The sequence below is a fragment of the Phaseolus vulgaris genome, chromosome 4 (genome assembly GCF_051622355.1).
Source record: "Phaseolus vulgaris cultivar YP4 chromosome 4, ASM5162235v1, whole genome shotgun sequence".
NCBI lineage: Eukaryota > Viridiplantae > Streptophyta > Magnoliopsida > Fabales > Fabaceae > Phaseolus > Phaseolus vulgaris.
In genome coordinates this window covers 15751299-15762788 of record NC_143501.1, presented here as the reverse complement: position 1 = coordinate 15762788, position 11490 = coordinate 15751299, and the positions used below count along the sequence as shown (strand labels likewise).

Genomic DNA, 11490 nt, shown 5'->3' with positions numbered 1-11490 from the left:
AGTTCCTGAGAATATCCTTCAAGCAAGAGGGTCATGTCACCTATGGAGACAACAACAAAGGAAGAATTCTTGGGAGAGGATCCATAGGAGATGAGAGCATCTTGGTGATTCATGATGTGCTCTTTGTTGAAGGCCTAAAACATAATCTACTAAGTATTAGCCAACTATGTGACAAGGGGTATCAAGTGATGTTCAAGACAAACACATGTGAAATCTGTCTACCCAACACCAAAAAGGTAATGTTGGTAGGTAAGAGAGTTAATAATGTGTATCTTCTAGATATCTCTTCACCATGTTCAATTGGATGTCTTCTATCCAAGCAAGACGAATCTTGGCTTAGGCATAGAAGAATTGCTCATATTCACATGAATCATTTGAACAAGCTAATATCAAAAGATCTTGTGATTGGGCTGCCAAAACTCAAGTTTGAGAGGAATCACATTTGTGAAGCTTGCCAAAAAGGGAAACAAGTGAAAAGTTCTTTTAAAACCAAAAATGTTGTCTCTTCATTGAGACCTCTTGAACTCCTTCACATGGATCTCTTTGGACCCTCTAGAACTATGAGTCTTGGTGGAAATTATTATGCTCTTGTTATTGTTGATGATTTCTCTAGGTACACTTGGACCTTGTTCTTGGAATCAAAGAGTGATGCCTTTGTTGCATTCAAAAAGCTAGCAAGAAGACTTCAAAACACAAAGAACAACAACATAGGTTCCATAAGGAGTGACCATGGAGGAGAATTTCAAAATGAGAAGTTTGTCAAGTTCTGTGAGAAGTTGGGGATTCTACACAATTTCTCTGCTCCAAGAACACCACAGCAAAATGGAGTTGTAGAGAGGAAGAACAGGTCTCTTGAAGAGCTTGCAAGGACAATGCTTAGTGAATCATCACTTCCAAAGTATTTTTGGGCAGATGCAGTGAGCACCTCTTGTTATGTGATGAATAGGGTGCTTATAAGGCCCATTTTGAAGAAAACTCCATGTGAACTTTTCAATGGAAGGAAGCCTAACATCAGTCACCTCAAAGTCTTTGGCTGTAGCTGTTTCGTTCTCAACAATGGAAAGGAAAGTTTGGGAAAATTTGATGAGAAAGCTGACCTTGGTATTTTCATTGGTTATTCACTCACAAGCCATGCATATAAAGTCTACAACAAAAGGCTGATGACTGTAGAAGAATCAGTTCATGTAGTCTTTGATGAGGTAGATCGCAGAATCAGTGAGAACCCAAAGATCAGTGCTGAGGAAGACGAACAGAGTATCAGTTTGGAGAAGCTGGATATTGTTAGAATATATGGCCTTAAACGAGAGGGGGGGTGAATTGTTTAAGAGGGATTTTCGCAAACTTTGAAGGTATAATGAAAATCAATGCTGAATTACAGACAAAGAAATCAAAGAAACAAATAACCAAAACTGTTTCAAGATGATATCAGAAAAACAATCGGTTGTTTCTTCGAAACAATCGGTTGTTTTTATCAGCAGTTTATACAAACAACTTAAAAACAGAATTTAAAGAGTTAAGGGTAAGAGATAAGCACGCAAGCAATTTATACTTGTTCACTCTTACACCAAGAGCTACATCCAGTCCCCAGAAACCACTAGGTATTTCACTATGCAATCAAAACCAGATTACAAACACCACACACCAAAGTAGTGACCTTGAACCCCTCAAGAAACACACTACCTTTGGCAAACCACACCAAGAATGTTGATCTTGAACCCCTCAAGAACACACAACACTCCTTGGCAACACAATTACAGAAATACAGTAATCAAGGAAGAAGGGAATAGAATACACCTAGGTATTACAAAGCTTAAAGATCAGAATTACAACCCAATCCTATTCCACACACTTAAGAATGATCCAAAGCTCTTTCAAATCTGGGAAAAACTGTTTTGATAAACTCTTTCTGTTACTCCAAGATTAGGAGCGTAAAACTACCTTTATATAGACCCACCAAGTGGTCAAAAGCATTTAATAAAGGAGCCAAGTTAGTTAGGATCATTTAAAACATATTAAAACCGCTTAACAGAATTCTGTTAAGGTTTGCAGGAAAACAATCGGTTGTTTTGTCAACCAAGTTTTTCAAAAACAGCTAAGGCAAAACAACCTGTTGTTAGGTAAAACAACCTGTTGAATTTTTTACAGCTTTTTAGAAAACACATCTTTTCAAAAGGTTAAAGATTCAAATGAACTTGGGATCATCTTAAGGAGTGAATTAACAAGTTTCAAACAACTAGACAACACACACACCCAGCAGCAAGGTCTTCAAGCCTTCCTCTTGGATTTGGAGACATCAAAGCATCTTGTTCAACAATCTCCCCCTATTTGATGAAGACAAATCCCTGGTTTGTTTGTGTTGTTGTTTTTGAACTTGAAAGGTCCTGCAAAACAGAATTTGTGCATATACAAAGCAAGTACACCAGCAGGATACCAAGGCACACAAAACCAGTTTTCTGCATAAGCCTTTAAGCAGAAAAACCAGTCAAATAACCATAAAAACCAGTGCCAAAATGAGACTTGTGTGCAGCAGAACTATGGTGAATAATAACATGGCAGCAGCAGACTTTAAACCATGATAAAACCAGATAACACCAGAGTGTATCAGCAGCACCACAACACATAAAACCACACCATTCTCCCCCTATTTGTCTTCTCAAATAGAATGAAAGAAGGGATACAAACAGCAGAATTTCCAGCATTGAAAACCAGCATATAGCAGCAACATAATAAACCAGAAAACCTGTGTGTTGTAGCAGCACCGTTGCAGCAACAAATCTTTGATACCATATCAAATTTGCAGCAAAGATCTATGGCGTATCAGAGCTATGACAGCAGCAAAATCAAAGTACCATAAACCCCATAAATTTCAGCAAGGAGACCACAATTTCTCCCCTTATCTTTTCTTCATCCAGCAATTCAAGTTGGTCAAATGATTGTTCAAGAGGCGGATTTGGTAGAAATATTCTTTCTTCACACTTTCTTGGAGCTTGCTTAATCCATACAAGGCCTTTTTTCAGCTTGTATACATGGTTAGGATGTTGATGATCTTCAAAGCCCGGTGGTTGTTCAACATAGACTTCCTCATTGATGATTCCATTGAGGAAAGCACTCTTATCATCCATTTGAAACAATTTGAATCCACTCAAACAAGCATAGGCCAACAGTAACCTTACAACCTCTAAACTTGCAACTGGAGCAAAGGTTTCACCATAATCTATGCCTTCTTCTTGATTATAACCTTTAGCCACAAGCCTTGCCTTGTTCCATGTAATTACTCCAGATTCATCCAGCTTGTTTCTGAAAAACCCATTTGCATCCAATGATGTTCTCCACTGAAAGATCCCTTGGAATTCTCCATTCCTTTGGCAGCTCTTCCTGTTTGCAGAATTTCAACCGGTTGTTTCGCAGAATCAATCGGTTGTTTTTCTGGACAGGATTCCCGCTTCTCCAAGGTGATGTTCTGCTCATCTTCTTCTACATAAACATTTGTAGAACTTTGATCATTCTTCATCATAGCACCTGTACTTGAAGGGTCCTTTGCACAGAGAACCCCAATAGATTCATCTCTTTATTCTTGAAGTTTCACTCTTAAGCACCCACTATGCATGTGCCAAGATGTCTTTTGACATTCAAAGAACCTTGCAAGACATATACAATTGAAAGTGTAGGTACAAAGATTGACTTTACTCTTGTCATTTTTCCCTTTGACAGTCATTCTTCAAGCCCAAAGGTGATTCTTGGCTGCCAAGGATACCTACAAGAAAAGATTAAGAAGCAAGATTTGGTCCCCTTATGAATTTGGGTCCAATGATGTTAGTAGGAACCTTAGAAACCTTAGGAACCCATTTCAAAATACCTTTAGGAACAGAAAACCTTCTTACTCTGCAGAATCTAATAGTGTGGCCCCTTTTCATGCAGTAATGACAAATTTCAACCGGTTGTTTCGATAAAACAACAGGTTGTTTTTCAAAGAAACTTGAAAAGGGTCTTGAAACAGATTTGTTCTTGCTGTTTGGATTAAACCCCAACCCAGCCTTGCCAAAAACACATTTTTTAGAAGCAAGAACAGTTTCAAGATTGGATTGGCCTTTGGAAAACTTGCCCATGGTTTTCAAAAGATATTGAACCTTCTTTTGAAGAGATTCACAATTTTCACAAAAACTTGAATCAACACACTTACAAGAAGAGTTTTGGTAAATCATTTCCAAATTTTGAAAATCAGTTTTTGAATTGTTCAACTCTTCTTCCAAGATCTTGACTCTATTTTCCAATGAGTTGTTCAAATCTTTCAACCGTTTATTCAAAAGGGCCAACCTATTAGCTTTTTCATGAGTCTCATTGAAGGCCTCAAGAAGTTGACTATAGTTTTCAACATTAATGGAAGAGCTTGAACTTACACTGCTTGTGTCACTTTCTTGTCTTGTCATTTGACATAAGATTGCTTCTTCTTCATCACTTGAAGAGGAGCTTGATGAGTCATCATTATAAGCTCTTCTTGATTTTCCTTTCTCCTCATGCTTCTTGAAGTTTTTCCTCTTTTTGTTGGGACATTCAGTTTTAATATGACCCTGTTCACCACATCCAAAGCATGTATATTTGTTAGTGTTAAACTCAGTAGGTTTCTTGTTATCATACTTGTTGAATGAGTCACTTTTGTTGTTTCTCTTCTTTAGGGACTTGCTGAATTTCTTAAATAGCAACCTAAATGTTTCCTCTTCATTCTCATCACTTGAGTATTGACATTTTTTGTTCCCAGCAGATTGACTTGATCCAAATTCTTCTTTTGTCATAAGACAAACCTCTTTTCTGGATTCTGAAGAGAAAGATTCAACAAAAGATTCTTCTTTGTCCATCAAGGCACTCCTTGGATTCTTGTGATACTGTTCAAAGGTATTCCACATTTCTTTGGCAGAACTACATTCTGAAACCTTGAGCAATTCATTAGAATCAAGTGCAGATACAATGATGTTCATAGCTACACAATCAAGATGTTCTCTTTCAGAAGAAACATTTTCAGATATAGGCATGCGATAGCTATTTGTAATAACATTCCAGATTTTTCTATCTATAGATTCAACAAAGAATTTCATTCTTATGCACCACAATTCATATTTCATACCACAAAACAAAGGTGGTTTGCTTAAACAGGCACCTTCCCCAAAAGAAAACTTTTCAGCCATTTAAAAAAAAAAATTAGGATCAAAACTTGAATATCTTTCAAGAACCAAGCACTTGATGCCAATTGTTAGAATATATGGCCTTAAACGAGAGGGGGGGTGAATTGTTTAAGAGGGATTTTCGCAAACTTTGAAGGTATAATGAAAATCAATGCTGAAGTACAGAGAAAGAAATCAAAGAAACAAATAACCAAAACTGTTTCAAGATGATATCAGAAAAACAATCGGTTGTTTTTATCAGCAGTTTATAAAAACAACTTAAAAACAGAATTTAAAGAGTTAAGGGTAAGAGATAAGCACGCAAGCAATTTATACTGGTTCACTCTTACACCAAGAGCTACATCCAGTGATGGAGGAGGGCCAAGCACATCCCACCATGGAAGCCAAGACCCAAAGCTAGACCGTGATGAGCGTCTAGACTCAAGGAAGGAGCGTCTAGGACGTGAAGAGGGAAGGCTACACATGGAGCGTCTAGGAAGAGACCTAGACCGTCTAGGCCCTATTACAAGGTCAATGGCTAAGCACATTCACGCCCAATTGGATGAAGCCACGGATGGAAGAGAGAAAGCCTTGTACATGTTACATGGAGGCCCATTAGGGGTGCTTAGTAATTAGAGTAGTGTAGAAAGCATAAATGAGTGAACATTCTAGAATCTCTTTTGCTTGGCCGGTCATGAGCACATGTGCCATGTGCTTTGTGATTTGCATTTCATTTGGCTTTCATTTCATTAGACATTAGCTTAGCTTTTACGACCCTATAGCTTATAAATAGGAAGGCCATCTCTTGTATTTTCCAAGATTAATGAGAGTAAAGTTATGCTGCCAACATTGTGCCATGCTTTGCTTCTACCTAGTTTCTAGGCTCTAATCTTCATCTTCCTCACCTACCATAGGGCTGGCCGAACCTCCCTACTTCCATACACATCATGCACCTTCAAGATCACCATAGCTCCTAGGAGGATCTTGCACATTTACATCCATGGCTTCCGCACCATTTTACACATGATTCCAAGAAGAGCTTCATGAATTTGCCATCATTTGGTATCATGAGCTTAGGTTCTTCAAAGATGAGTTGTTCTTGGTCTTTTCATTTTTAGTTCTTCTTTATTTCATGTTGTTCTTCCTGTTTCCATAATTGTCTTGCTGTTTTTTACATTTTAATTTGTTTTGGTGTGCTATTTGGAAGATCCAACCGGTGCACTTTGTTCAATTGATCTTGAACAATTCTTGTGCAATTTGTGATAGGATTCCATACACCTTTAAGTTGAAACAACCGATTGTTTACACTTAGGTGTTTTGAGAAAGTTTGAAAACTGTTTTTAAATGGTTAAAACTGTTAAGTAACAAAAAACCGATTGATTCGAGGAAACAACCGATTGTTTGTTTTATAACCATAACAGAAAAACTATTTTCTTTGACTGAGCTTTAAATGCTTTAACTGAATACGCTCCAGTCATTAAATGCTTTGACCAATCTATTTTAAATGCAATTAAGAGTTTGTTAAGATTTGATAACAAACTATATCTTTGTATAATTTCAGAAAAAACTGTTTTTAAGAAATAAGAATCTTGAGACAAAGTTTTTTTTTACTAAGAGTTTTTCAAAGAGTTCTGAGATTGCTTAAGAGTTTAGAGATTGATCAAGGTGCTGGAATAGGATTCTACTTGTATTGATTTCAGATATTCATCTGTAACAAGTGTAATCTTTGTAAACTGCTGAACAATTCGTTTGTGTGTTTTACTGAGATTGGTTGTGTGTTCTTGAGGTGTTCAAGATCAGCAATCTTAGTGTTGGCCAAGGAGAGTGTGTTTCTTGAGGTGTTCAAGGTCATTCTCTTGGTTGTGGTGTAAGTGATCAAGTGGTGATTGCTTAGTGGATATCCTCAGGGTTTCTGAGAAGACTGGATGTAGCTCTAGTTTGGAGTGAACCAGTATAAACAACTGTGTACAATCTCTCTATCCCTATCTCTTTAATTCAGTTTTGATATTTTGAAACTGGTATAAACAACCGATTGTTTCGCTAAAACAACCGATTGTTTTTTTAGCTTTGTGCTTTTGTTGTTTTGATTTGAAAAACTGAATCCTTAATCAAGGTTCTTTTGAAGAATTTTCATTCTAAGCTTAAAAGTTTACTAAAATCTTTCTTAAACAATTCACCCCCCTTCTCGTTTAAGGCCATATATTCTAACATTACACACTCTCATACAGAGTATTTACTTGATCGTCAGAGAACCTTTTACAGGACCACTCCCAACCAAGGACTAAGGAAGGGATACGAGAAAGGAAACAAAGAGAAACGATCGAGTGACAATAACAATTATTCACCCAATAATAAGTACTATCTAGACCTTATACAATTACATGTTCAATCTAATTCATAGGCTATTTCATATGTATACATTAATTAAAATGGAAAAGATAATAAAATATTGACTTAAAGTCCAATCGAAAAAAAAATCCAAAAATATTTTCAGGGTCTAACATGTCATGATATTAACTTAGTTTAAATATATTTTTCAAAGAAATATGATTATGTTTTGTTTTTTGTCCCTATTTTTCTTCTCCTAGTTTTTTCCCCTAATTTGGTTTTGTTATTATATTTTGGTATATCTCGAAAGTATTTTTTTTTATCTTTATAATATGTAGATTATTTGCTTGTAGTCCCTGTAAATATTGAAAGGGTTAATTAAAAATGAAGAAATATTGTATGAAAAAAATATTTCATATAGACTACAAACTGAAATAAAAAAGGAAATTTTATAGGACACACAAAGAAATGAAATTATCGAACTAAGTTTAAGATTTAACTATATTTCAAAAAATGAAAATATATTCAAGTGTTCAGAATATTAAGTAATTAAGTGATTAACTTTTTTGTAGAAAAAGGTTGAAAGGGAAAGACTTTACTAGATTTCAATTTTATGTTCTTTCTAATTTGTCTTTACTTGTTTCATCTGAAGCCTATAACTTGTATATTACGTGTATAAATAACGAAGAAAAAAAATAATAAAAAGAAATCTATTTAAGATTCAATAATCATAGTTAAAAAAATCAGGAAAAATGTGTTTTTAATGACTATACTTTTCATTAAATTTGGTTTCACTTTCTATAAATTTCAATCAATAAATTAGTTTTCAAGTTTTAAAAAATGTAAAATTAGTATTTTTTTTTCATGTTTAAATTTAATATTTAGTAACCATTTTTATCATCATAAGGTTAAAACAGGGATTAAATTTACCTATTTTCTGAAGTTTGAGAACTAAAAACATTTTTTTTTTCAAAAAAATACAAAAGCTATGTAGTATGTTTCTCCAAAAATTTTAATAATGACGTGTTAACTAACATTTAATGTTACTTGTAGCAATTTTTCTACTTCCCTTCTTTTGACTATTAACATTGTTTAGAGTAAGATATAATCATGTACAAAAATAAAATAGTTATAAATAGTGAAAATCCCATTCAACAACATTATCTTTTAATATAAATTATTTATCTTAATATAACTGATTCTATATTAAAAGAAAAGTGTTATTTTGATATTTAAATAATAAAAATCAGCAGTTCACAACTATGAAAAATTGCTTCAACTCTTTAATTTCACATTTCATTAAAAAAAAATCTCCATGGACAATGTCAACATATGAAAAAAATTCATTAATAGAATTGTCAACATATGAAACCTATCAAAATAACTTCATAAATATAAATCTAAACTACTTGATTAAAACGAGAAGAAACTCATGGACAATGTCAATGTGCTGTGATGTGGCCTCACTCTACCTTCTTTTACTTTCTGTGTGTCTTCATCAACAAGCAACCGACAATCTCCTTCATTGATCAGAGCAAAAGCAACAAAAGAAATTTTTACTTTTTCTTCTCTCTACTTGTACTTGTTAAACAAAATCAATAAGTGATAGCAACAAATAAGAATTAAAATATAGAACCTTTGATTAACTTGGTCATTACTCATTACTTCTCTGGTTTTAGGCACAGAATCAAAACTGAGCTTTTTATCCAAAGTTAACTATTTCCAATTGTTTAGGTATATAATAGAGTTTGGGTTTAGTTTTATTTTGTTTTGTTGGTGTACTTTAATACTTCTTTATGGTTCACTTACAATAGAGTTTAAGAACCCAATTGAAAATTGAAAAGAAATATCAAGGAATCCTATCTGAGAGGTAATTCACCCTGGTGGGACCCACCTGGACCATGCTCAAAATTGTCATCTTCAACAAAGATAAGCACTCAAACCATGTAAGAGTTGCATAAGGGCACATTCATGGTGGGATGTTCTTTCAATTCCTGATGAAATTCCCATAAAGCCACCTTCTTTTGGTTCAATAACTCAACACCCAATTTTCCAAATTCCATCCTCTCATCAGTTTTTCTTTCTATTGATCATACCATACCGATCAACCAACCTTGGTTTTTGTTACCACTCTTGAAGCAATTTAATGGATATAGATGAGTGGGAGTTTCTATCTGATGAGGTCTACCTTGATTTCAACGAAGATGGTGGGAAGCAAAAGCAAAAAAATTCCCTTGGAAAGGGAAAGTTGGACTCAAAGAGTGTCTTTGACATGGACTACTTTTGCTCATCACCACCACCAAGGGTGAGCACTCAACTAGTCCCTTTGCCAATTGAATTGGAGCCAAGAATTGGCAAGGCCCCAGAAGATGTTTTGGTGAAAGACATCATGAAAAATAGTCCTTTGGGATTGGACGTAGTTGTCCCATCAGAGAAAACAAGGGATTTTGAAGCAGTGGAGGCTGATAGGGTGCAGGTTTTTTTCAAGATCAAGGAGAAAAGTGAGTTTGCTGACGTGAAAATGGACTCCCCCAAGTTAAGTAGTAGGGGAATCTTGCCTCCAATTGATGCAGGAGGTTTCAAATATGAGGACAAAGGTGAGACCATAGAGATCATCACCTCTCCCAGAAGAAGGGTTATTGAGAAGGATGCGTGTGACAAAGAAGAGAACTCCACCTGGGAGGAAGAGAACAGCAGTGGTTTCAACTTGTGGAAGTGGAGTTTGACAGGTGTTGGAGCCATATGTTCTTTTGGTGTTGCTGCTGCTACTATTTGTGTTCTCTTCTTTGGAAGCCAGCAAAGGAACAAACTAAAGCAGGATCAGAAGATTCGGTTCCAGATCTATGCTGATGACAAGGTCAGCTAATCTCAGTTCTTTTTCACTGACTTTGTTGCTTGTGAAACTGAAATCAACTTTTTAAAAATATCACTTTGGCACAAGATTTTGGAGTTTCATAACTGTTTTCAATGTTGGTTTTTTGTTGGAATGAAGATTCAACTCGGTGATTAATGTTGACATGTAATGAAAACCTTTATAGAGTCAAACACTGAACTAGAACTCTACTCTTGTTTTAAAAGTAACACCAAAATCACCTTAAAAACTATATATAAATGATCTATTTTGAAATATTCAGTACATTTGTGACTGTAATTGTTACTGAGTCAACTTTGTTAGTTCACAACTTTTGACAACATCATAGATCATAAGTGAAATTTTGCGAATGATTTAGTATAGGTTATGTTATTTGCTTTTTAAGAAATGTGAAGGAAAGAAAAAGTCTGATGTTTGAATGGTTTTGGTCCAATGTTGTTTTAATTGGTTGTGATTTCAGAGAATTAAGCAAGTGGTGGAGCATGCAACCAAATTAAATGATGTAATTTCTGCAGCAAGAGGTGTTCCTATGAGCAGAGCTCATATAAGTGTTGGTGGTTATTACGATGCTCTTTGAAGCATTGAAGGAATTGGAGTCTACAATGGATCAGTAGTTACATAAGATCTATGAATCTGGCCATATTCTATATTGCTGTAAATAACTGATGCCAGATTTCTGTCAGAAAGAAAATCATGATGCTAGATTGTTGTCAATGTTTCTTCCATATATTTTCTGTGATCTTCTAAATTAAGTCACAGATTGTAGGCACTTTTATTATTATTTGGAATTAATATATCAAGCTTGTTTGGGATTTTGTATTTGCCAAACTCAGGTAAAACAAAGAAGGAAATTAAATGACTTTACAGTATATATATATATATATATATATATATATATATATATATATATATATATATATATATATGTGTGTGTGTATGTTAATATATATATGTATGTATATTTTTTAAATTATTATTAATCTTGTTTGTTAATGTTATTATAGATTAACATATATATATATATATATATATACACATATATATATGTATATTTTTTTAAATTATTATTAATTTTATACAAAACTTGAATCGTCTCATTGGTAAGATAGTGTATAGAAATTATTTAAACACTAG

At 34.5% G+C, this 11490-nt stretch overlaps 1 protein-coding gene across 1 annotated transcript; it reads left to right on the top strand.

The window, feature by feature from the left end:
- The first annotated feature begins 9238 nt into the window (after positions 1-9238).
- LOC137837395 (uncharacterized) lies at positions 9239-11168 on the top strand. The gene is made up of 2 exons (XM_068646373.1): positions 9239-10341; positions 10817-11168. The coding sequence occupies exons 1-2, from the start codon at positions 9631-9633 to the stop codon at positions 10931-10933; spliced, it is 828 nt and encodes a 275-aa protein (XP_068502474.1). The 5' UTR covers positions 9239-9630; the 3' UTR covers positions 10934-11168.
- Positions 11169-11490: the final 322 nt, after the last annotated feature.